The 27235-nt window shown below is 37.4% G+C and overlaps 1 protein-coding gene and 1 pseudogene across 4 annotated transcripts in view; one reads left to right on the top strand and one right to left on the bottom strand.

The window, feature by feature from the left end:
- LOC122652410 (vacuolar cation/proton exchanger 3-like) overlaps positions 1-19913 on the top strand; it is a 28562-nt gene extending 8649 nt beyond the window's left edge. For 2 of the 4 annotated variants that reach the window (XM_043846139.1, XM_043846140.1), the window contains exons 2-14: positions 10049-10125; positions 10235-10359; positions 10664-10912; positions 10998-11065; positions 11189-11217; positions 14563-14759; positions 14860-15072; positions 15265-15396; positions 15867-15983; positions 16074-16127; positions 16982-17098; positions 18266-18362; positions 19577-19913. In XM_043846139.1, coding sequence (XP_043702074.1) covers positions 10333-10359; positions 10664-10912; positions 10998-11065; positions 11189-11217; positions 14563-14759; positions 14860-15072; positions 15265-15396; positions 15867-15983; positions 16074-16127; positions 16982-17098; positions 18266-18362; positions 19577-19599 — 1323 coding nt within the window. In that variant the 5' untranslated portion in view covers positions 10049-10125; positions 10235-10332 and the 3' untranslated portion in view covers positions 19600-19913. Of the gene's footprint in view, positions 1-10048; positions 10126-10203; positions 10360-10663; positions 10913-10997; positions 11066-11188; positions 11218-14562; positions 14760-14859; positions 15076-15264; positions 15397-15866; positions 15984-16073; positions 16128-16981; positions 17099-18265; positions 18363-19576 lie in introns of all 4 variants that reach the window. The other 2 variants (XM_043846142.1, XM_043846141.1) reach the window with 2 other exon arrangements.
- LOC122650830 lies at positions 456-1404 on the bottom strand (annotated as a pseudogene).
- Positions 19914-27235: the final 7322 nt, after the last annotated feature.

Raw genomic sequence — 27235 nt, 5'->3', positions numbered from 1 at the left:
CTCAGATCTGATCAAATTATGGAGAAGCAGCCCAGTGGCTCACATGAGCCACCACCCCTCTCCTATCAGAGAAAATGAAAGAGAAGGGAAGAAGAAAATAAGCTCACAAAACAGAAGAGAACAAACACAACCCAAATCAAAACCAGGTTACACCACCAAATACTAATCTTCATCTTCATTCTGATAATCAGTATTTGCTTGTACAAACTCATTCAATCAAATACACCAAACTGTCACTTCATTTATGAAAAATCAAAAGCAATCATCACTGCCAAAAACAGAGAAAAAAAAAAGAGATTTTTTTCCTTAACAGTAGTAGAAGAGATAAGCCATCAATTTATTCAGTTATGTTCATGAATAAATGGGTTAGTAATGAATCTAAAAATCGAAGTATTACCAGTCCCAGAAGAGAATCTTCCATGAAACAAAGGATTAACAAAAAAAGAATCAGTTGGAATCAGGCCCTTCATTTCTTCCAAGCATAAACCAGCAATGAAAACCCAGATGGACTCTGCAACTCGCTCTCCTCTGTACTGGCCCATTCCAACACAGAACTACAACCAGACGAAGCTGAAGACATCGAAGATGACGACGAGCTCCCCGTCTTCAACAGACTCTTCTTCATCTTCTTCCACTCGAACCCATTCATCAAAAACCCACACAACTGCTGTTGCTGTTGCGGCAACATTACCATCTCATCCTCCAATTCGTCCATTTTCTCGAACCTGAACATGAACACGGCATGCCCATTCTCAGCACCACCGAACATCCAGTTGTAAACGTCCCAAGACACCTGAATAGGGACCCCATCCACTTCAATCCTCTCATTTCCTCTGAACTTCCACTTTAATCGCTTCACCTGCAAAACCCTCTTCCTATCGATGCTGAAACAAAGTCTGGGTTCATCCCCTGAATCCACTCTGCAATCAATGTAGATATCTCTGGTCTTACCCCCAAATCTCGCTTTTGTAGTGTAATACTTGTTTCCCACAACATGCTCCCTCCTCAGAATCAAAACCTGGGATCTCGCTGGCTTTGTTGCTCTGGTTCTGCTGTCAGCTTCGTTGCAGGAGTCACCCACAACAAGAGTCATCTCGCCATCGATGACAACAGCGACATAGAATCTAGACTGGGGTTCTGGCCTGAATTAAATTTGACTTTGGTGAGATCCCAGAAGATTTCAACCTTCCTTGTTGGGCTACTGAGATTGAATCTCTTAGAACCACGTCTACGCCAGAAGAGAAAGGGCTTGATGTCGAGGCGGAATGAGGACAGATCCTCGTCATGATCGTCGAAGCAGAGGTCGATATGGAGAACTTTGCCGACAATGTTATAGCACCAGGTGAGAGCAAAGACACCCAGGTCAGTTTGGTAGACGTAGGTGGTGAGATTGGTGCTGCCGGAAGAGAAGAGGAAATGGGAGAAGAAGATGCAAAAGGGAAAGTAGGGGAGGGTAAAGTTGGAATAGAATTATATAAAGGGTATTTTGGGGTTTTAGAAATTTTGTACATGCCACGTCATCACTTAAATGACATTTTTTAATGGTTAGGGTACGGTTGATAGAATCTTGGGAAAGTAGGGAAGGGCATTATCATTTTTCAAAATTTGGTGATTGGGTTGATATTTAGGAAACTTAGAGGGGAGGGGGATGATATTTCCCCTTGCTTGGTATTGTTTCTTGATTCATTATTGTTTTTGAACTATTTTAAGAGTTTTTCCCCCTCTTCTAGCCTGTTCTTGGGCAATCTGCCTGCAGCCCACCCCAACATTGTTAAAGTGCCATTTTCTCGATCATTTCTGAGATCTTTTTCAAGCATACTAAGATCCCATTGCTCTGACATTTATATGTACAAATCCGTGTTTTGTGGATGTTTCTGCCCTCCCAATTTGATTTATAACCTAACAATTTCATTAAATTTTCTTCACTCTTTTTGTTGTCTTTTGAGGTCATTTTGAGATTGGAGTTTATCAAAACTAAGTAGGATTGTCTAATTCTTCTTTTCTATCTTCTTATTACTCTACCATATCCATATCTTGAATTTGAGCTATGTTGTTTTCTGGATTCATTTCCTTTATGCTATATACTTCTCGTCATAGAGAAGTATAGTGGTTACGCACCCCAAGTTGAATTGGATGTGTAACAGAGTACACAACAATAGCACCAGTAACCAAGATTCAGAGGAAGATGAAGAAGAGGAGAGATAAAGATGATGGAAAAGAGAGGAATGCTGCTAAACCACGATAGACTATGCTTAGAGAGTTTATAGTGGGCTATTTCCTTTTATTTGTAATGTTTCTAACATTCAATCATTAACTGAATAGGAAACTTATTCTAAATTCTAACCAGGAATAACAACTAACAACCAACTCCTACTAACAATCTAACTCCTACTAACAACCAAAGACATAAAGCAAAGGAATCTATCAAGATAGGAACACTCCCCCTATCATGGTACCACTATAGTACACTCAAAAGATGTACCCCCACGGTATACTTTAACACTCACCCACAAGCTGGAGCATATAAGTCACCTATGCTAGTTTGGAACAGCCTTTTCTGAATGCAGGTCCAAGCAATGGCTTGGTAAACATATCATCCCCAAGCTAATCAGCAGAGTTACAATGAGCTTCTTCATAACAACACCCCGCACAAAGTGACTGTCAACTTAAATGTGTTTGGTTCTCTCATGAAACACTAGGTTGTTGGCAATGTAGATAGCCATTTGATTGTCATAGAACATCTTCATAGGTTTAGTAACTGGAAACCCCAATTCTTGATGGAGAGACTTCAACCGCATCAACTCAGCTACAGTATGAGCCATAGCTCTATACTCAGCTTTAACACTGAATCTAGTCACAATTGTTTGCTTCCTACTTCAACATGTGACAAGATTGCCACCAATAAATGGACAATAACCTGTGGTAGACCTCCTATCCCTATCAAGACCAGCTCAGTCAGCATTGGTTAAATCCTACTAGATCAACATTCTGATGAGAACAATAAATGAGCCCCTTCCCTGGAGCCCCCTTTAAGTACCTTAAGATATGACTATGACAAGCTGCCTCCCATTGAACCTTCTTTGATGACTACATAAACTAACTAATAACACCCACAACAAACGAGATGTCAGGTCCGCTAACAGTTAGATAAATAAGCTTTCCAACTAATGGCCTGTACTAGTGTGTATAATCAAAATCTTCGACATCACTTGTTCTAAACTTCTGATGAGGACCCATAGGAGTATCAACTGGTTTAAATCATAGTTGTCATGGCGTCGCCATGGCGTCCCTCTTTGATTTCTTCTTCCTGTCTCTCTTTCCCTCTTCGATATCTTCTTCTTGTCTTCGATTTCTTCTTCCCTCTTCGATTTCTTCTTTCCCTCTTCGATTTCTTTCGATTTCTGAATTTTCTTCTTAAAACTTGAGAAACAATAGAGAAAAAATAAAACATGGCTTGAGTATACATCTATTAAAACATTAAAAATAGAGAAAATAAAAAATAAAACATGGTCGACATGCTCGCCATGGCAACGCCATGGCGGGCGACATGTCGATATATCGACGTGACACCCCTCCACCGACTTAGATCGCCGTGACGCCGTGACAACTATGGTTTAAATACAAGCATCACAATTTCATTCGAGAGGTCTAACACATATTTGCGTTGTAATAGACTAATCCCTTTCTTGCTTCATATTACTTCTATACCATGAAAATAGCTGAGGGAGCCCCAAGTCTTTCCTCTGAAAATGCTGATGGAGATAAGATTTTGGGAACACATGGATGGTTTAGTTCAAGGTTTCAGTCAAGGAGAAAAGATTGTTATAGGGGGAGATCTAAATGGACATGTTGGGAGAGATTGTAGAGGCTATAAAGTAAATGGACTATATGGTTTTGGAGAGAGGAATGAAGAGGGGACTTCAATTTTAGATTTTTCTATGGCTTATGATTTATCTATAATTAACACATACTTTGAAAACAGAGAAGATTTTAGTTACCTTCAAAAGTGAGCATTATAGTATCCAAATAGTTTTCTTTCTAATTAGAAGGACTAATAGGTTGTTATGTAAGGATTGTCAGGTTATACCGGGGGAGAGACTAACTACTCAACATAGATTAGTGGTTATGGATATGTGTCTCATTACGTTGAACCATAGGAAAGGTGAGATTATTTGCCAAGGATAAGGTGGTGGACCTTAAAAGGAGAAAACTTGTTTACTAATAAAGTGGTCAAACAAGGAAGGTAAGACTTTGATGGAGACACTAATACAATGTGGAATGAAATGACTACTAGTATTAAGAAGGTTGCTAAATATGTCCTAGGCGAATCGAAAGGGAAACGTCATTCATCTAGGGAGAGAGAGTTGGTGGTGGGATGATGATGTTCGCTTGCCATTAAGGCAGAAAGAGGTATTTTTAAGACATGGCAAGAAATTAAGGAGGTTGAGTATTTAAAAAGGTACAAAGCTGCTAGAAATGAAGCTAAAAAGATTGTGGAGAAAGCAAGGGCGAAGAAATATGAGGTTCTCGATAACAATTTGAGCACAAAGGAAGGAGAAAAATCTATCTATAAGATATCTAAAAATGAGAGAAAGGAAAAATAGAGATTTTGACCATGTTAGATGCATTAAAATTGAGGATGATAAAGTACTAGTAAGCGATGAGGACATTAAGGAGAGATGGAAAATTTTTACAGGCTACTAGATGAAGGCACTTCGAGTAATAGTGTCTCAGAAGGTTGCACTACTCATCAAGGCACCATTTGTTGTAGATAAATACAAAAAATTAGGGTGCCTAAAGTGAAAGAAGCTATAAAGAGGATAAAAGTAGGCAAGACACTTGGTCCAGATGGGGTCCCAATAAAAGTGTGGAAGACCTTAGGATTATGTGGTCTATTTTGGCTAACCAAGCTATTTACGATTTGTATTAAGAAGGTTGCTAAAGAAGTCCTAGGGATTTCAAAAGGTATGTGTCTGGCTCCTAGAAAGACTTGGTGGTGGGACGACGAGGTTCAAGCAGCCATTAAGACTAAGAAAGATTGTTTTAAGACTTGGCAAAGGATCAACGAGGCAGAGGATAAAGTGAGATATTATGCTGCTAGAAGAGAAGCTAGGAAGATTGAGGGGAAGGTAAGAGCGAAGAAATATGATGACCTCTATGAAAACCTTAATACAAAGGAAGGGGAAAATGCAATTTATCAGATAGCTAAAATAAGGGAAAGGAAAAGTAGAGATTTGGACCATGTTAGATGCATTAAGAGCGATGATGGTAGAGTACCAATACGAGATGAGGACATTATGAAGAGATGGGGTGAATATTTTTACAACCTACTAAATTGGGCTACTGTGATTGATAGAATGGTTTCGGAAGAGGAGAGGAATAGCCTTGAAGCCAACGCACGTCATAGACATCTACAACGAGTTGGCGAGGTCGAAGTTAAAGAGGCCCTACGAAAGATGAAGGTAGATAAAACACCGGGACCAGATGAGATCCCAATTGAAGTGTGGAAGAGCTTAGGAGTTCGGGGGTATCTTGGCTAGCCAAGCTGTTTAACAAGATTTTGAGTACAAAGAAATGCCAGATGAGTGGAGGAGAAGCACTGTAGTTCTGATTTATAAGAATAAAGGTGATATCCAGAATTGCAATAACTATTAAGGCATAAAACTAATGAGTCATACCATGAAACTATGGGAAAAAATCATTGAAGCCCACCTAAGAAAAGAAACTGATATATCAGAGAACCAATTTGGTTCTATACCAGTGAGATCCATGACAGAAGCTATTTACCTTCTAAGGAGGCTTATGGCAATATTTAGAGCTTACAAAAGGAACCTCCATATGATCTTTATCGACCTAGAAAAGGCCTATGATAGAGTCCCTAGAGAGCTCATTTGGTATGTCCTAGGGAAGAGGAGCTCGGTAACTATGTGGATATAATTAAGGACATGTATGAGGGCGTGGTGACAAGTGTCAGAACCACAGAGGGCCAAAGTAGTGAATTCCCTATTAAAATTGGGTTGCACCAAGGGTCAGCTCTAAGCCCTTATTTGTTTGCGCTCATCATGGATGATTTAACCAGACACATCCAAGATGAGGTCCCTTGGTATATGCTTTTCGCTGATGATATTATTTTGATTGATGAGACAGTGGAAGGGATTAATGCAAAGTTGGAGTTATGGAGATCAAGCTTGGAATCACAAGGTTTTAAGTGAAGCAGAACAAAGACAGAATATATGATGTGTAACTTTAGTCAAACTAGGAGAGGTGATGAAGTGGTGAAACTTGAGGAGCGAGAGTTACCACAAAGCGAATGCTTTAGATACCTGGGATCAACCATTAACAAAGAGGGTGATATAGAGGATGATGTCTCCAACAGAATTAAAGTAGGATGGATGAAGTGGAGAGGCGCTTCGGGAGTGTTATGTGACAAACGCATGCCTATTAAACTTAAGGGGAAATTCTGCAGGACAGTAATAAGACCAGCCATGACTTATGGGGTGGAATGTTGGGCAGTTAAGAAGAGTAATATAGATAAGATGAGTGTAGCAAAGATGAGGATGTTGAGAAGTATGTGTGGCAAGACCAGGAGAGATAGAGTAAGGAATGATTATATTAGAACCGAACTGGGAGTTGCACCAATTCAAGAGAACCTCTGTGAGAGCCGCTTGAGGTGGTATGGTCATGTACAACGGAGACATATGGATGCACCGGTAAGGAAGAGTGACCAGATTCAGTTTGATGGAGCTAATAGAGGTAGGGGAAGGCCTAAATTGACTATTGGAGAAGTAATAAGGAAAGATATGCATGTGGTAGGGTTCGATCCTAATATGACTGCAAATAGAGTTGTTTGGAGGACAAAGACCCGTGTAGCCGACCCCTTGTAGGGGAATGTTCCTGGGATGCTGCTTTGACTACTGCGTGGACTTCTTCCTTTACTTATTATCTTTTTCACTTTCTTTTACTCCTCTTACGTCTTTTTACTTCTCTTATCTCTATTACTGTCATAGCCTCTATTGGATCCATGTAGCCGACCCCATTTAGTTGGGATAAGGTTATGGTTGTTGTTGTTGTATGAGCACAAGGAAAATGCCAGATGAGTGGAGGAGAAGCATTGTGGTTCCGATTTATAAAAATAAAGGCGATATTCAAAGCTGTAAAAACTATAGAGTATAGAGGCATAAAAATAATGAGTTATACTATAAAGTTATAGGAGAGAGTTATTGAAATTCGCTTGAGACAATAAACTGATATTATGGAAAACCAATTTGGTTTTATGCCTAGAAGATCCATGACAGAAGCTATCTACTTACTTAGGAGACTCATTGAAATATTTAGAGATTGCAAGAAGGATCTTCATATGGTCTTTATTAAACTAAAAAGAAATCCTATGATAGAGTTCCCTAGAGAGTTAATTTTGTATGTACTAGAGAAGAGTTGTGTTTCAAATAAATACGTGGACCAAGTTAACGATATGTATAATGGTGTGATGACCGTGTAAGAATGGTGGGGAATCAAGGTAGTGAATTCCCAATTACAATTGGGTTACATCAATGATCAGCTTTAAGCTTTTATTTGTTTGCGCTTATCATAGATGATCAAACTAGTGACATTTAAGATCAGGTCCCTTGGTGTATGCTTTTTGTTGATGATATTGTTTTGGTGGATGAAACAAAAGTAGGGATTAAAGCCAAGTTGGAACTACGGAGATCAACCTTGCAATCAAAAGGTTTTATGTTAAGTATAACGAAAATGACGGCCCCATTTAGTTGGGATAAGGCTGAGTTGTTGTTGTAGAACGAAAATGGAGAATATGGTGTGTAACTAAAGTTACACACCAGGATGGATAATGAGGTGGTGAAAATTAATGGGAGAGAGAGAGAGAGATCCCACACAGTGATTATTTTAGATATTTGGGCTCAATCATAAATAAAGAAGGAGAAATAGAGGATGATGTTACACAAAGAATTAAAATAGGATGAATGAAGTGTATGGAGTATTGATTGACATATTCCTTTAAAACTTAAAGGAAAATTTTATAGGACAATCATACGACCAGCTATTGCTGGGGTTCGGTTGGTCTTGTATTCTTGGTCCATAATTATAATTGGGCTTGTATTTGTATTTGGGTTGGGTTTTGGGTCCACTACATGTATGGTATGAGGGTAAAATTGTAATTGATGTAGGGCAGGTTTGGGAATCCACATCAAACCACAAACCAATCTTATTCTAGCCACAAGTATGATTTATTGGGGTTTACAGGCTGCTGTAGTTGAAAGAACAAATGGGAAGGTTCTTAAGAAATGAAAAAGGAAGTCGGGAGAAATATGATTAAATAAACAACAATGAATTTGGGGGATCAAACAGGGATGGTTTGCTGTAGATATAGGGTTTGAAAGAGAGGAGGGGTGGATAAAAGGAGAAGAAGAAGAAGGTAGAGAAGAAAGAAGAAGATCATCTTGGCTTCACACCATCGAGGCTTCACACCATCTTGGATTTACTCCATCTTGGTTTCACTCCAAAAATTGCATAGAATCACTCATGCTTTCATTCCTTCCTTCCTTGCTTATCTTCCATCTCAAATTACAGTCTTTTTAAATCCCAAAATGAAAAAAAGAAGGAAATAACTCCTTAATAACTACTTCTCCAGCAATAACTCCCTAATAACTCCCTTACAAGTTACAACATTAGTACATAAAAGTTCTGGCCCCAATAAAATTACAACAAAATAATAAAAAGAACTACACATAATGCTGGTCATCTAGCCATAATGAAGTAACATGTGGCTGCATAAATTCTTGAGTGATGTTCTCATCAGTAACTGTGTAGGGATTAGGGATTTTGGGCTCCTTATATATTGTCTTTGTGAGAAAAACCTAAACATAAGCAAGGTGAGATCACATTGTGAGGCAAAGAGTGGTGTAGAGAGTTTTTCAGGATTAAGTGGAAAATCTCTAGTTCTCTCAGGTGGATGTAGGCATTGTGCCGAACCAGTAAACCACGTTAAATTCCTCGTGTTGTGTGTGATTGTTTGCTTGATTTATTCCTTGTGGTTATGCATTCGTCCCCAACTGCTATGATTTATGTTGTGCAGTTAAGAAACATCGTATAGATAAACTTAGTGTAGGTGAGATGAGGATGTTGAGATGGATGCGTGGTAACACTAGGAAGGATAAAGTAAGGAATGTTTAAATTAGAGCTGATTTGGGAGTAGCTCCGATATATGATAAGCTGCGAGAAAGTCGTTTGAGGTGACATGGCCATGTACAACAGAGGCCTTTAGACCCTCCAGTATGGAGTAGTGATTTGATTCAAATTGAAGGAGCTAAAAGAGGCAAGGGCAGACCTAAGATGACTCTTGGAGAAGTGGTGAGGAAAGACATGCATAGCTTAGGCCTTCTATCATGTATGACTTTGAATAGAGCTGACTAGAGGGTAAGGATCCATGTAGTCGACCCCATTTAGTTGGTATAAGGCTGAGTTGTTGTTGTTGTATATACTTCTCATCAACTTGTGTAGTTGTTTTCTCTTTTTTAATTTCAAGAATAATTATTTCTTTATTCGTACGTTCTTTTAATCCTCATCTATAACCAGAGATTATTTAACCACAAATATAATCATATATTAGATGCAATTTTGCTTTTGATTGGATTATTTCGTATGACATTTCTTCTACTCTGTACACACAATGAAATCTTATTTTTGATCGACCACCCTTTTGTTTCATTGCTAGTTTTATAAATGAATCAGTAGTTTTCTCTTGTTATGTTGTCTCTTTATTCTGCATGACCTTTCCAATTTATTGTTTTTTTTTATGTGTGAGATTAAGAAAATAATAGGCTTTCACCCTTCAATTAAGCATCACTTTTGTGGGGACTTTCGTGACAATATCTTGGTACCGTGATTAAACATTTTTGGAAAACCTTGCTTTGAAGTTTGAGCCTTTAAATAGTACATTGATTTCATCCTTAAACTTCTGGGAGTGGCACTACCTATATTTGAGTTTTTAATTTTCAGTTTAGTGATCTTGTTTTTTTTTTTTTGTTTTTAGGTTGGAGATACAAAGCGATGGTATATTAGTGATAGAATTATGATTTTCTAGTACATACAGAAGTAAAAGCTTTCAAGGTAAAATCCTAGCTCCCAACCCATTTGAATTTTGTTTAACTAATTTCATTTTTCCTTTTCATATTTTTAATGTGATAGCTACTGACTGGAGACAATCCACTTTGTTTAGTCCTCCCTTTGATTCTGGAAAGCCGAACTGTGGGTGTCCTTTCACTTCCTTTGATGCTTGTGGTTGGGAATGGGTTACCCACTGTTCTTGTGTAGAAGATGGATAAGTTGTCAGGAACGATTCAGGTCCTCTCTCATCTCGTTGTCTGTTTCACTTTAATTTTAGCCAATTTATTAGTCACTCTTCTCTAGTAGAATTTAATTACCTTAGCACTCCATTAGTTTGAACATTCCAATTTTTTCTCTTGACTGCATCTTTTACTCAATTAAAAGAAAGGGTGCTAAACCAACAAATGCGATGCAAAACAAAAAATTATGATTTCTAGTTTATTATTAAAACATACCCCGGTTATAGGTTGTAAGACTCTTCCTCTCCCCTCCCCCTTTTTTTCTCCAGAAGCTTTCTAATGCAAGGATATTGATGGCACAGATGGAATCACTAGATGAAAGATCAGTGCTTGAATTTGAGGATGAGAGCCTCGGTAGCCCCACTTCACTTGCAAACAGGGCTGCAATTCAGCATGGATCAATTTCAGGAGGTTCGCAAGTTCATAGTATTAGGTATATGAAGGACAGAGTGTTCAGGAGCCTAAAGGTTGTAGTATTCACAACCAAAATCAATTTACTTATGCCTTTTGGCCCTCTGGCAGTTATTGTCCATGGTTTGACTGGTCATCATGTGAGTTGCGCTTCTCTATATTGGTATGTTCAGTAGGTTGTCATACATATTCTGTGTTTGATGCATTTCTTCAAATGGACTGTAGGGTTGGGTGTTCTTTCTCACCCTATTGGGTATTATGCCTTTGGCTGAACGTTTGGGTTATGCTACAGAGTAAGGATTCACATAGTTTCCCTAGTGAGATCTTGTATCAGTTTTTTCTGGTGGTGAATTTTTCCATAATGCAACCTCATAAGGGACAATTTCCTAAAATGCTCGATTTTCTCTCTGATGCAGGCAGCTAGCATACTTCACTGGAGCTACTGGTAAGCTTCAGTTAGTGTAAATTCAAAGGATGTATTATAGAATTATTCTACTTTAGAGTACATCTGCTCGCTCTTGTTTGTGGTTCTTTCTGATTCTTGCTGTAATTTCCTAGTGAAAAGTGATTATTTTGTTGCATCTGTGGTTACATCTTAGAAGGTTGTACTTTGCTTTCTTTCTTCATTTTCCTTTACATTTTTGTTTTCTTTATTTATATTTATTTTTTTGTATTTTTTAAGGAAGGACAAATTTCTTAGGTAAAGGTGGCAAATAAATAGGAGGGACTCCCTGGGAAATATTAGATCTGACGTAGCTAATAATGCTACAGAACTGGCATATGGGATAATCAGGAAGAGATGGCCTAGATTGGCAAATACCATCTAATACTTTTATTTCTCAATAATGAGTCAAATTTTAATCTCAAGAATTTTGTTTTGTTGTTTGAATTCATAGACACCTATGAGCACTTCAATTCCCATTTAAGTATATCTGTTTATAAGGTTTCCCAGAAATAGAAGATTCATGGTACTATTCAATATGTTTCTTAGTCTACTCTTCACTGTATTTCCTTGGCTTATATTATTATTTATAAGAATACTGCAGCATCATTCCCCTTGTTTGTTTAGACCTCAGTTTTCCCTACTTTGTTTTGTTTGGATCCATGTAGCGGACCCCATTAAGTTGGGATAAGGCTGAGTTTGTTGTTGTTGTATAAGAATATGCAGCTTCACTACACCTGGAGTAATCCCTATGCGCGCTCAGTTCGCAGATGTTTTACTGTAATTTTATCATTACCTCTTTGGCAAAGTAGAAGATCTCACATTGTGACTTCATTCTGTTCGTGCATGGAATCAACCCAGTTGTTCACAGTCAATATATGTATAGGGCCTTTGTAGATTTCTTTCAAATGTTCCATGGAAATTGCCTCTTCTCTTTGTTTGCCTTGGTCATGACTCATGATAGCTGGTGTGGCCACTCAATTTTGTATCTTTTCAAGGATCAGCTCTTTGTCGGGGGAACGAAAAATGTCTTCCTGGGATCATTCTTTATGAAGAGCTTAAAAAAAAGCAATATTCCATTTCTAATCAAAGCTGAAAGCCTGAAACAAATACCAACAACTGTTGGCTATGTTTAATAAGAAGTTAAGAACATGGAATGCACTACTTGGAATATTTAGAAAGCTTCCTTCTTTCTCTGAGATTTCACTGCGGTTTGTTAAAGTTATCTTTAATCTTATTTTCAAGACAAATTAAATGCATGATATTGTTTTATCTTTCGAGGAGAATCTCATCTTGGTATTCATCTCTGCCTATTGACAGCTGCCACCAAACATATAGCTGGTGGATCACAACAATAGAATGTTCTTTATGGCATTATGAGGGAAATCTTCTTTTATCTTCCAACAGTTTTCGCTTATCTGTGTGATGTCAGTGTTGTTAAGGCAAGGGGTGCATGCAAGATGCCAAGTCATCCTTTGCGCATGCCAGATGAGGCGTGTGCATGACTAAAGTCATGTGCTATTTTTTCTTCAAGTGTTAGAAATATTTTATGTTACACAGAAATTAGAAGATAGTGCGGCAATTAATGCAGTCGGAAAAGAACATCAAATATTTATACAGATTGCAGGCAACAATAACAGTACATGGCCAATATGGATGATAACAAAGCCTGTGTTAAAGCAAATAACCAAGATGCTGAATGATAAATCCTAATCTTTAGAACTTAACCAATGAGCAAAGTTATAGATTTAGGGTTGCATTGGTTTAATGAACAGTGCTCTACTTTATTTGTCAAATAGAGCTCCCAATCACAGCTTCACAAAAAGGAGCACAAAGGTGTCTTAGAGCAGTAGCACAAGGCGCAACCATGCTTGATAACATTTTGTGTTATGAATTCATGATTATGAATGGTGTTGGACAATGTCAGATAAGTTTTAGAATTTATTGAGGTACATTAGTCTACCTTGTCCAACCATGGAAGTATCTCTAGAATTTTCAGAAATGGATCGGAAATACTCAGGGAGACTTAATCATATGAGAGAAACATGTTTAAAAGTACAAGAATCTGGCGGATCATGCTAAGCATTCCACAAAATTTAACGTAAGTTTGTTAGAGGCAGTGTATCTTTGATGTCCATATGGTGCTGACTTTTCTTTCACTTTCCTTCATTTTTCTCCTAGAATACATTCAGATGCTGGGGATATTCAGTAAAGCTTTTAGAGTTCATGAATACTTTAGATTTGCTTCCTTCTTTTTATAAATTTGATTTTTTTTCTTCCTGATTGGAAATCAGAACATTGCTTACCACATTTTCTGGCCATTTTAGCAGTTATTATGAAAAGTAATGTCTAAGAAGACCAGCTTCATAGTGGATCTTTTGCCCCTTCTAATGATGAACTTTAAGCCCAAGTGATTAATCATTTATTGATTGATACATGTATAAGCCTTGTTGTCATTGATGGGTTATTGAGGTAGAAGAGGAAGAGAGAAAGAAGAAGAATTAGATGGAGAAGTTTAATGTTTCAGATCTGGTTACTTACTGAAAACAAGATATAGGAGGATCACAACAGAGCAGCCACCATATTCAGACTTCAGTTCCTATTTTTATCTCTACATTTTCTCTCATGCCCTCAGATTCAGTATAGCAACACATTTTTTGGCTGTAATGAGCCCCATCATAATTGATACTAATTAATAATTAATTTTTAGTTTATGTAGAAATCTAATCCAATTTTTAGTTTACATAGAAGTTTAATCCAGTGGGTACTGCTCACACACTGTCCACATGCTACAGTAATCCCTGGTCATTATTTCTTCTTTATCTATTTATTTGGTCAATAATGCTCTAGATCAGTAATTAATTAGAGGGGGTAATTAGTGTCCATAGGATTTTGGTTTAAATATGTATGTTCAATCAGGTTATCATGATCAGCCTTTTCTTCTTAATGAAATATAAGTTTCATCAACCTTATGGCTTGGTTTTTTCTCTTTAGATTTCTGATTTATTTTCTGGTTACGTACTTGGTGATTTACGCAGATAATCCACATAAAATTCCATCACACTTACCCTACGTTAGTAGTATAGATATTAGATGGTATAAATTCAATAATGAGAAAAGAAGCTAGTTTGGATAATTTTCATTTAGTGGTCTCTGGAAACAATTTTCTTCGAGTAGAATTTTAAGGATATGCTTGATCTATCCTTGTTCTGTCTACCATCGGATTACATCTAGACTGATAATAATGCTTGTGCTCATGTCTAGTTTTTTACTTACACCTATGTATCCAAGGGTACCAGTTATGACTTCTCTAGATTTGTTTTTAATGTATTGAATTGGAACATGCAGTTGGGGGTCTTTTAAATGCAACATTTGGAAATGCAACAGAATTGATAATATCAATTTATGCACTGAAAAATGGAATGATGCGCGTGGTTCAACAGTCACTACTAGGTTCAATTTTGTCAAACATGTTACTGGTGCTTGGTTGTGCATTCTTCAGCGGTGGGATCGTTTTCTGTAAGAAGGAGCAGGTGTTTAACAAGGTAAGCATATTAAATTTCTCTCTACAGTTCTATTTTCTCCAGTATCCTTGTTGCGATTCTGAAAGATGCAATGGTTATACCTGTAATACTTGATGAGCAGGCAGCTGCTGTTGTGAACTCGGGGTTGCTGTTGATGGCGGTCATGGGCTTACTGTTTCCAGCTGTCCTCCACTACACACACACTGAGATAGAGTTTGGAAAGTCAGAGTTAGCCCTTTCAAGGTTTAGCAGCTGTATTATGCTTGTGGCATATGCTGCCTATCTTGTTTTTCAGCTGAAGAGTCAGAAGAATCTATACATGCCAGTTGATGAGGTTGGTCTCTTCAATATTCCAGAAGTATGCTATGTTTGTTCTTGTTCTATAACTATAACCTGCTAACTATTTTGTATGTTTATGGAGGTTGATAATATTTTTTTTATAGTTGTTTGATAATTTCCTACTCATCCAATCTTATTTGTTTATTTTATTCATGGGTGGATTTCAATTTGATGAACTTGGACCCAGGGCGGAACTCCAACTGAGGGGAGCTCTGATGAAGAAGTCCCTGAGATCTCTAAGTGGGAGTCAATAATATGGCTTTTAATTTTGACTGTTTGGATTTCAATCCTCTCTGAGTACCTAGTTGATACCATAGAGGTAATTCACCTTCCATTCTAAGCCCCCCTACTCCTTGATTGATTAGTTGAATCCTGTGACAAGCAAATTTATATTTCCTTAGCACATGACACATGGCAAACTATTTCCTATATAATCTCTGTCTAAGCACTATTTTCCTTATAAGAATGGTCTTTTCTCTGTTATGTGTCCCTAAATTTGTAGGGACGATCTCATTTACAGGTTTTAATTCTTCTATTGCTCTTGAAAACAAGAAAATCAGTGTTTTTTTTTGGAATTGGAGAGCTTTAATTAGGGGGGGGGGGGATAGGGGATGGGGATAGGCCCCAAGGTGGTTTGAACTCATGACCTCTTATTTGAGGAGTTGGTCTTTTGCCAACTGAGCTGACCCCTTGGGGTGAAGAAAATCAGTGTTATAGAAGTTACTTTGGTTTAGCATCTCTCTCTCTCTCTCTTGATTGTGTACTTTTCTGGTTGAGTTGCTTTTGCAGGGTGCATCTGTTGCATGGAAAATGCCAATTGCATTTATTAGTGTCATCTTACTCCCTATTGTAGGGAATGCTGCAGAGCATGCAAGTGCAATTATGTTTGCTATGAAAGACAAGCTTGTAAGTGCTTGTATGGATGGAAATTTTCCATCTCCTTCATATTACTATCAAATATCTTATATATGTATCTCTATATATATTTGTGTGCAGGATATTTCCGTGGGAGTTGCAATAGGGTCTTCAACTCAGATATCCATGTTTGGGGTAGGTACTAAACATAAGAGCCTGATCATGCTGTAAGTCTGGTAGAAAGTATTGACAGAAATCCTGCATACAACCTAAGATGTACCCATTTTTCATCCTACTGATATGATACCAACAGTGAGATCGAAAGGCCTCTAAGTAAACAATGTCAAAAGCATATATAGTATCAACTCTGATATGATATCTTTATGAGTGATGCCAATTTGACATAATAATGTAGTCTAACTGAGAGGCTTAAACACCTGGTGTTTTGATTTCAATTCCTGTATTTGTCCTTTTCCTTTCAAATTATGTTGCTTTTCTATGTCCTTTGGTCAAGAATGACCAAATCATTATGGTTTCAGCTGAATAAAACTCAAATTATAGGTGGCCGCATTGAGTCAAAAGTGTTTTCCATGCTTTTTGGTAAGCTTCAAAATGAATTTTGAGATTGGTTACATGAAGCCTGAATTTTGAGGTAGGCAATTTATACTCTTTACACAGCATGTAGGTTTTCAAAACTTGGGGTTTCACTCTCCTCACTTCTAGCCAAACAAAACTGATGTTCCAAAAAAGAATTTCCAGAGATTGTAAATAGTTCATACAAAAACTTAAACTAGCCTGGTAAAAATGATCACTGTGAAGTGTGAACTTAATTTGGTTAGTCGTAGAATACATCCTTAGTGGTGTATACAAGACATCTACACAGCAGTCCGTATTAGGATGTGTAATGCATCTATGCAGTTAAAAATTATTTTATTTTATTTCTTCTATTTCTTTTTCTGTTTTATTTATATTTTATTGTTATTGTCTAACTCACTTGTATTGATTCTTTTTGTGAAGTATCTTTAAATTCTACTTTGATGTTACTGCAGATTCCCTTTTGTGTGGTTATAGGATGGATCATGGGACGCCCTATGGACTTGAACTTTCAACTTTTTGAGACAGCCACGCTTTTCATAACGGTTTTAGTGGTAGCCTTCTTGCTGCAGGTTTGTCTGTGCTGATTCAGAAAATAAAATTTTCTTTAGATTGATAGTAACTACAAATTGTCAGGTAACTTAAGCAGTGTTTATTTCTGATTGAAAAATAGTCAAGTCTAGAACTTTTCTAGCCGTAAATGACCAACTTTAAGAGTTCGTAAATGGCCAACTTTAAGATGGTTCTTTTCTCTTTTAATTGATTTCTCAATGCAAGCCAACAAAATCTTAACCCAACTACTTGTAACCAGTTCACAAATACTCTCTGGGTGATATTTTCTTCTGAATGATATACCTTATTGCCTCCTATTATTACATCGAACATATTCAATTGTAGTCCTTCCCCTTCTCCTTCGAGAACATTTCAATTTGCATCATAGCACTCCTCACTAGTGCAGTTGCTGTTTACAAATTTTTCTAATAGTGATTAAGTAGAATCCTATTCGGGTTCTTTTGTAACCCCATATTTTTCTTTCTTCCATAATTATATACCTGCCACCTGCATTTGAACAGCTTGCATTTACTCCCCAAATTTTATAGTTTTCTTGCAATACTCCTGCTATAGTGATGGATCATCAATAGTATTAAAATTGATGCTATAAATATCTATGCTCAGCATGAAATAATAGCCTTGAAGGGAAAAAAATGGTTATATCTACATGTGAGTACCAAAGACCTTTTTTCCTTAATGAAAATACCAACATCACACTTCTTTGTACAAGAAGAAAAGGACAATAAGTAGAAACGCATTAGGTACTTGGTGATGTTTGTTTTTTGATGTTTACACAAAGAGGTCAAAAGACCTAGATGTTTATAGTGGTCTTTCGATGCCATCCATACTATGGCATATTTGTTCATAATTGTCCATGATGTGGGTGATGTTCGGGTGATAATTGTTGTAACAATTTATATGATTCATCTGTACTATTTCAAAAACTGGAATTTATCGAAAAAGTAACAGATACAGCTAGATTCAAGTTTTTTTTTTTTTTTTTTTTTTTTTCTTCTTGTGTGTGTGTGAGTGTGAAATAAGTTGGATATTTAGTGCATAATTGCAGATCGGATAGACAGATCTCCAAAATATCGTGTTTTCACTTCTTTACCCCTCCAACCTCTCCCCTAAAGTTAAAGAGTATTCTCTGGGCTTATGGATCGTTTGCTTCATGTTCTTACTTGCAGGAGGGAACTTCTAACTACTTTAAGGGATTAATGCTCATTCTTTGCTATCTAATAGTTGCAGCTAGTTTCTTTGTACATGTAGATCCTAATTCAGTTGGTGAGTTCATTTTCAAGATTATCAAATGCCATGTAGACAATTTGAATATTAAATCAATCTTTTGATGTTTTCCAGATGTTTTACCTTGCTACTTCCAACCTTTTCATGAAGTTGGCTTTATTTTGATGATGGTTTTGCGAGGAAATATCATGTCTTATCTGCAATTTCTGATTTCATGTCTTTTGTTATTTATTGCTGGACTGCTTTAAATCTGTGACTTGATTATAACTCTTAAATTTCATTTGTTCATAAATTTTTGTACAAAAATTAATGATCTACCATTCATCTATTTGAGCTGTATGTCTGTTATTATATTTACCTGTTCAGGTACAGTCTTTCAGATGATTTAATCGAGTGCGCATGTTAATTATGTATTCTGAACCAATGCACCAAAGAATGATTTCATTTAACATTTTTATTGTTGTCCATTAATATTATCTTTTAAATCATGGAACTTGGATTGAATAACTAGAACCTTGGTGCCATCTGATTGCTAATTCTTATGTGGTTTGATTGATTGCATTTTTGAGCATGGGTTTAAGTTTTGGGTTTTCTGAGAAACTAAAATGATTCGGGAAACAGCCTCTCCATGAAGCAGGGGTAAGGCTGCATACATTATGACCCTCCCCATACCCTGCATTGGAGGGAGCCTCATGCACTGGGTACGCCCTTTTTTGGTGGGCTGGGGGAACTACTGTTGCCAGTAGGGTGCGATCACCACTTCAAGTTTCTTTTGTGGGTAATTCCTTACAAATACTGTTGCCTCACATTGGGAAAATTGCAATCTGTGTTTTTAGGTTGGTTGAAATGTTGTGTGGTGTGTATACTTCCAAGTTTCACTTCTTCTGGTTTTTATATTCTTCTCCGGTCTGATAAATCAGAGGGTTCTGTGTTGATGACTTCTTTCAGCATGATAGAGTTATCTTAAATTCGTGATAACTAGATGTTGACTAGAACCTTTGGTAGTTTTGATTGTAATGAATATTTGCAGTTGTAATCTGTGTGTAAAATGGAATGAGGGCATCTCCATGTTTTCTATTTCTTGTTCACAGTATGATACTTGTTTGCATGATACTGCTTATATCTTCTTGAATGATGAGGTTTTTCCATGTTTCCATTTTGATTCATTGTGTCTTTGCTCAAAAGATTGGGTAGTGTGCCTTACGGTATGGTAATTCCATTAGAAACTGAAAATGTGTGTTTTTTTTTTGCAGAGGATAAGATTCCCAAATCTTAGTGAAAGTAGAACAATTCATTCTCAAGATGTTCTTCAAAGGTTCTGGTCCCCACTTCAATCGTTTTTGTTCTTCAACCATTGATTTATATCAGTTTCATGATGGTCAGTCATCTTTCTTTTTGGAATGAAACTGATTCAGTTCTTGTCCATAGGCTCATTAATTGATTGAGAGTAGAAATTCGATGTAATTTACAGATCAACCTTTTGCCCTTTAGTTTTCCTGTTCATACCCAAGAAATGTTTTGGTGTTCTTATTTAATCACATGTAACACTATTGACAGATCCCTCATAATAAATACTTTACCTTGTTGATGGATTCATGTTTCGAGGATCATTGCCCTTGCAAGAGATCTTCACCCATATCCTTCTGCTTGAAAATTCCAAAGTACTGGGTAAAGGATTCTTTGCTATACCATTAGGCTTCCAACATGCATGTTTTCAGACCATTTAGATTTTCTATGGAATGATGCATCCACAGTGAGATGAGAGCGGCTTCACAAGCAATGGATAAACGGATTACAAGATCTCTTCCTCATGCCTCTGTGAACAAAGAATTCCCTCTTAACCGTTATGATCCCATCGCTATCAATTTAAAAGGGAAAACATAAAGATACAGTTCCTGGGCCTTAAGCCTTACAATTTTTTAACGGCCCTTCGAAGATGGTCTACAGACCACAACCCAAACCACGGAATACAAGACATCAATCCTCAACAGAGGCAGGACGCAGGACCTTACTTGTGCATTGTTCCCTTTGATGCAGTTTATTACCATTAGATTGACACTTTCTATAATTACTCTTTGATATCCCAACTGAGTTGCCATAAGTAAGGTTGACGTAGAGCTAGAGCTTCAGCGACCACTGCATGGGTATGTCCCAACTTGGTAGCAAAACCCGAATAAGAATTGACCCAAATAGTCTCTTCCAATCCCTCCAATCCCTGATGACCCGGGATTCCAATGACTGGTTCCATCCACGTTGATCTTAACAATGTCTCTTGGGGACTTCTCTATTAGAGAACTCCTTAGCTAGAGCCATGGCTTTGAAAGCTGTTGGGTTGACTGCTTGTAATTCCTCACCATGTATGTGACTCATGTATGATGTTCAGATTTGTCACAACATGCTCGGAATCTTTGAGGCTTTGTCTCGATTTTCCTTAGAAGAGGAGTTCAGTATATAGCCAATTGCATACAGTTCTGAATGTCACCAGCCAGGCTAATTTCTTGCAAATTGATTCGATTCCATATAGCATGAGCACGATGGCATTGGATAAACAAACGATTGGGGTCAAGAAGAGTCGTAAAGCATACCAAAATTTTGCTGATACACTTGTAGCAGGAATGTTCTTGTTACGAGGCTGGCAGCCAAGGAAATGGAATAATTCAATTCCCTTTTGTATTCATAAATACCCTCCTAGATTTTAGTATTTTCAAAAATATCCTTTAAGATCTCATTTCCTTGGCTGTCAACCTTGTAGCAACAAGTGTAGCAGCAAAATTTCGTCCACAAATTGGAGCCACAGAGATACCCTAGTTTAGAAGGTCAGTTGTAGGAAGTCTTCCCAGTAGAAGTTTCCATTCAAAAGTCTTTCTTTTGGGAGTCGTGGGAACATGCCATAGTTTGAGCCAGAGAAGGTTTGGTTGATTGAGATCCTCTTCAATTGCAAGCCAGAATGCCGAAGATACTGAAAATTTTCCATTTGCTGTTGGAAGCCAAATGTAATAATCAATTGTATGATATATGGGGATGGGGATTGCAAATATTTGAATTGCTATTTCAAATGGCCACCAGTGAAAAACGATTTCTTCATTCCACCTTCTTGACACTGGGTTTATAAGTTGAGATACTCTTGTTGGCGCTCCAGGTAGTAGCGGGTATGGGGCGATTGAAGGTGGCCAATGAGGAATCCAATAATCTTGCCAAGGATTTATTGAGACGCCATCTCCCACTTGGATGAACAAGCCCTTTTTGAGAAGGGGTAGTGATTCCTTAGTCAATTATCTGTTAGTCTTGCATGTTGGTATATGATATGTTATTTTGGGAAAATGTTCGAACTTTGACATCTAGTAGAAAGATTGTTTCAACCAGACGAGATGGGTGCGTAACACCTTTCCACTCTCGTAACTTGACCTCTTACCTAGACTTTGACCAGACCAGATGGAATCATGTGTAACCCTTTCCACAAACCATGGATGAGGCAACATCTTTTGGGTCCTAGGTCCTAATCCTAGGTGGCGACTCATTTTCTTTTAACATGTTCATCCCAAATCCTCCCATCGACAAGGGACCCCAAAACGGACCGGCCCTCAAGGCGGGAGAAACTCACTCTGAGGTCGTGGTACCCACAGCAGCAACAAAGGATCATATAACTGTGGAAACAAAACTACAGTTAAAAACCTTAGTAATATGAGATATTTATCACTGCGGTATTTAAAATCGCAATAACAGAGGACCATGTAACTACAAAAATAAAACCGTTTTATGAGATATTTATTGTTGCGATATTTAACTGCAACAACAAAGAACCCTGTAACTGTGGAAACAAACCGCAGTTAAAAATCACAATAATATGAGATATTTATTGTTATGGTATTTAAATCGATAGTAATAGAGGACTCTGTAACTGCGGAAACAAAACCATAATTAAAAATCACAGTAATATGAGATACTTATTGATGCGGTATTTAAAACCGTAATAATAGAGGTCCCTTTAACTGCAAAAATAAAACCGCAAGATATTATATTTCTCCCCCAACCCTCGAGCCCTAATTTCTCACCCCCAGATTCATTCTCATCCAAATCCACTCGCAAACTGTCTCCCCCACTCACTCTCACTCCCTCGCAGCCCTATAGCCCTACTCACTTTGGACTTTCGATTTAATGCATCACTGACACCAAAGAAGGTAATCTCTCTCTCTCTCCCCCTATTGTAGATACCTCATTTTGTCACCTTGGAGGTTACTCTGACGATGATGAGTATCCCTTAAGGTGTGGTGGTTTTGTATCTATAGATTTGGAGAGTTTCCTATAGTTCCTTATACGTTCTTAAATCATCCATAAAAATGACAAAAATTCCCCTCAGAGGGAAATCTGATGACATGTTGGCTCAATTCGAAGAGTTGCCAACGTGTCCAATTGATGGATTATTTCTTCATAACCAAATTTGGTATGGAATTGTCTATTTACCCCTTATTTGGGAGAAGATTCTATTCTGATCACTAGGGTGTACACTAGAGACGGTCCTTGTTGGCTAATACAGTCCCTGATTCTCATACTAAAGTAATATGCGAAATATGTGAACAAGTAAATTTTGAATCATCTAAGTTAAACATGTGTAGCCTAAGTTACATGCATTCCAAGGTCTTAGACATATACTTAATAGGCTTGGTCTAGCACAATCACACTTGGAATTAGCCCGGTTTAGAAAAGAACCAGGCAAAGTGGCACCAATGGTACACTAAGAAGAATCGACACCAGGAACCCGAATCAACATCTATAAGATGTCAGTCAGCTGATTAACCTGTCGATTGGCTTCATACAAATGTCGAATAATGTCTTGAATGTGTCAGTTTGTCAAGAAGGTCCATCGACATAATGAAGATTCTGTTTGACATATTGTAGGCTTTGATCTATATTGATGCTTGTAAAGCTCGATGTCGACACGAGCCTTGTTGATTTCGATTTCTAGGATTTTCCCAGATAGGTATGGACTCTCATTTTCTTCGAATTTGATCACCTTCATGAATCCTAATCCATTCTTGGAGGCCATAAACACATCTAGGTTCATTATTTGGCCCCCAAGACGACTATATGACGTGATAAGCATGGTTACTTGCTCAAATTCTATTGGTTGTTAGTGTTGGCACTCATTAAACCATAGATGAGCAACTAACCAATGTGGATGGTTGGGATGAGTTTTGGAACCTTAAAACATGTTAAAGGAGTGGTAGACCTCCTAAAATCTATAAACACAAGTCCTCTCGTGTCGAGGGGGATCATTTGGACAAGATCTCTTAGTATATGGAATTTTCCTTGGCTAGAGTGAGTTGAATATATAGAGTAAGTTTGTGAACCCTAAGTAGTGGGTAATTGGAATACGAATTGAAGCTTCTTTACTGAGGCAAGAGCAGCCTCCAAACAATTATTTTGCGAATCTTCAATAAAGTAATGTTCTAACTCTTTGTTCATTATTTCATTGTGTTATTCTCTTTCCTTGCTTGGTTTGCTTACCCAAAGGGCATAAGAACCTATCTCTCTAAGTAGTGGTCAACTGATCATGAGCCCATGTTTTAACAATTTCCAATATGTTGCTTAAGTTATATTGATCCCGTAATCATGAGTATATTGTTCCATTTGCTTTCTTTTGCATCTATAGGTTAGGTTTTACTTATATTGTCCTTCTCTATGCATGCTTAGTCTAAGATTTATTGTTTTCCACTCCTTTTTCACGATGACTCTCCCATGATGTGTAGATCGATGCTTAATTTCTTTATTTGTATGCATATAGATTAAGTGTCATACTAGTCTTGATGCTAGTTTTCATGCTTCGATGCGTATTTGCTTCTCATATTAGATCTAGGGGTTTCCTCATGTTTACATGCGTTTAAACTTGAATCTTCATTCATGGCGTATTGTATGTTATGCTTAAATTTAATATACTAACCTTGCCTTGCATTCAAATCTCCGGATATGTGTTTTCTAAACTCTAATTTTCTTTATATCATGTATTTTATTTTATAGTAATTTACATGTGTTATATGATTTAGCCAAGTAATATGGAGACTGGTTTTTACCAGGTGGACAAGGGTACCTTCCCTGGACCGTAACTTAAAGTTGTTCTCAGATTGATGGTTAGACCATCTCTTTTGGATAAGTCTTGGAGTCAATTTTGTTTTGTATGGGTCCTAAACCCTAATCTATGTGGCGACTCTTTATGTTTTGATTCATCCCATCCCAAGTGTATAAGATGGGGAATGTTGTTGCGATTCCCCGATCTGCTCATTGTCCTCACACCTATCCCTTCTCTGAGAACCTCCTCTCGCACTCATCACCATACTTAGTAAAAATGCATATAGTTTGTGTACCGTACTTAGTAAAATACATATAATTTGTGTACATGTGCCTCACATGTATGTATCACAAAAAAACGTTTTTAACATATAAATCCAAGAATACGGATAAAAACGTGGTTTTATAGAACAAAATATTAAACACATTTAATACTTTTTAAACGACTTAAAAATGTTATTTAAATTAAAAAAAAAAAAGGGGAAAATGAAATCCATATTCAATACCCCAAAATCGTGATTTCATTCATCTTCAGCCATCAGCCATTGCCCATCACCCATTCGCCCCTTTAGTCTTTAGATTAAGGTTTTCCCCACCTGTGAAATGATCCAAACTACCCTTGTTTTGCTGAGCTGGACCCTCCAGCTCCCGCCACGGCCGAAGGAAAATCAAATTGGAATGGAATCCGTATCTCGCATCTCTCGCAATTGGACAGATGAGATAAAAGGAACTCTACACGTTTTTAACGGAAGCTTTACGGTTTTAATAGAAAAATCAGAAGAGATCCCAAAATTTTAGAGAAAAAGGAAGAAGAATTTGAAGGGGATCTCCCCTATGATTTTGCAAAGGCCAAGTGACCTATTTAATTGGGAAAAAATTCCAACAAATAAATGGGAGAAAAAGTCATTGATGTTTTGAGGACTCTCTTTTGGATGATAGGTGAGGCTAGAGACCAAGAGGGACTCTCACGCCAAGAAGGGCTCGAAAGAATTTTGTGAGAAGCCAAGAAGGCTCTCACGGTTCTGGAGAGAGAATTAATTATCTTCAACAGTTTTAGAGAATAGGGAAAATAGTGGATTCCTCTACAAGAGAGTATAGAAATTGAGAAGAAAAGAATGAACTTGAACTTGGGAGATAGACAGTTCTTGATCTCTCTCTCCCAAGGTTTTGTTTCTGAAGTTTTCTTCCTGGATATTGAGACCGGGATCCGACTATTTTCCCTGCCGTGGCTCGAGATTCAGGCCAAGAACAGAAGCACCTGCGATTTCATTCCCAAACTAGGGATCAGAGAGGCTGATTTTCTCCTCCATAGGAAGTATAAAGGTTCTGTTATCTATCTTCTTCAAGAACTGAGATGTGTACGAATTACAGAAATGGTTTTCTTAGAATAAAAGTAAAGGGATGATGGCAATGCGTTTCAGTGATCAGGTATACGTACAGTCACTGCCATTCGCTCGCTCGCTCGCTCGCTGCAACTCCTGTGCTTAATTAATTACTCGAATTGAGAATGAATACAGCCTGCGTTTCGTTTCTTCGAGTCTTCATCAAATCAGTGAGTTTAGTTTATTCTCTTATTCATATTTTTATTTTACCTGCCTTAGTTCGTGCATGATTATTTCCAGTAATAGTTTAGAGTACCATGGTTCGTAATCTTGGATCGGATCGATATCCATCATGACTGATCCTGAGATATGGTGATTTGATCCGATATGCATGACTAAAACGGTTATAAAACTCATATTTGTTTCTTTATTCGTCATCCCGATTCTTTCAATCCACGATTCACAGAATTGAGAGTTTCAAATCTGCGGGAATGTAAACATTGATTTGATCTTAGATTTGAAGATTTCATTGTATAAGGTGGTTAGAGTTTTAAAACCTAGATTTGGGAGCCTCAAATCCACGAAAAAAAGGGGGAGAGGAAATATTACCATTTTTGATTGAGGAATCGATGAAGATTTAATACCATGAAAACATAAGCTAAACAAAAAAATTAGGAATAAGGTGACGATAATGGTGGTAGTGGGTTAAGTTGAGGAACCAAGTTCAGATAAGCTAAACAGAAAAATAGGGATTAGGGATTAAGTTGGTGATAGATCTCGCAAACCTTGTGATTACCGTTCTCTTTGATTATTTAAAAAAAATATATTTTTAATATTTTTCTAACTTATACTAATTGATTCTTGGACCTATCCAACAAAATCAAGATTTTTTCCACTTTAGGCTGATTCAAAACGATTTTGACCAATCTCGATTGGTTTCAGCGTTGACGATCCCGAGAACGATCCCGGGATTAAGAACCTTAGTTTAGGCACATTGCTGCCGCTCCAAGTGGATTGGCAGTAGTAGTGTGATGGTTGCTGTGATTTTACTTCGGTTGATGCAAATAGTTAGCATCTCTATTAATTAATTGTACTGATCATCCATAGGTTATGACATGTGGTCAATTACTATTGCCCTTAAAGAAGATCTTTTGTACTTTCACTTTCAATGATTCGTTTAATTTTGTATACTAACTTTTACTATGCAGCCGGCTGCTTCGGGTAAGTGCTCTAGCTCTAATCTTGGTTTGGAGTTAATTACATTTATTTTTATTTATTAATTATATTGTTAGTTTCTACCAAGTAATAGGAAGATCGGTTTAAGTGGGCGAACTAAGATGTCTCACACTTTTCCTAGACTGTAACTTGACGAGTACCCAGAGTGATGGTTTGACCAGTCCTCATTGGTATCTTTTCTCCTTCTATTCCACGATTGACGAAATTCATGTGACATTTTTTTTTTTTCCTTTTGCTGTATTTTTATTATCTACTTCTTTCATCTATTTATTTTCCTTGATCATAATAGAC

Source organism: Telopea speciosissima, chromosome 2 (genome assembly GCF_018873765.1).
Source record: "Telopea speciosissima isolate NSW1024214 ecotype Mountain lineage chromosome 2, Tspe_v1, whole genome shotgun sequence".
Lineage (NCBI taxonomy): Eukaryota > Viridiplantae > Streptophyta > Magnoliopsida > Proteales > Proteaceae > Telopea > Telopea speciosissima.
This window is presented reverse-complemented; position numbering and strand designations above follow the sequence as displayed.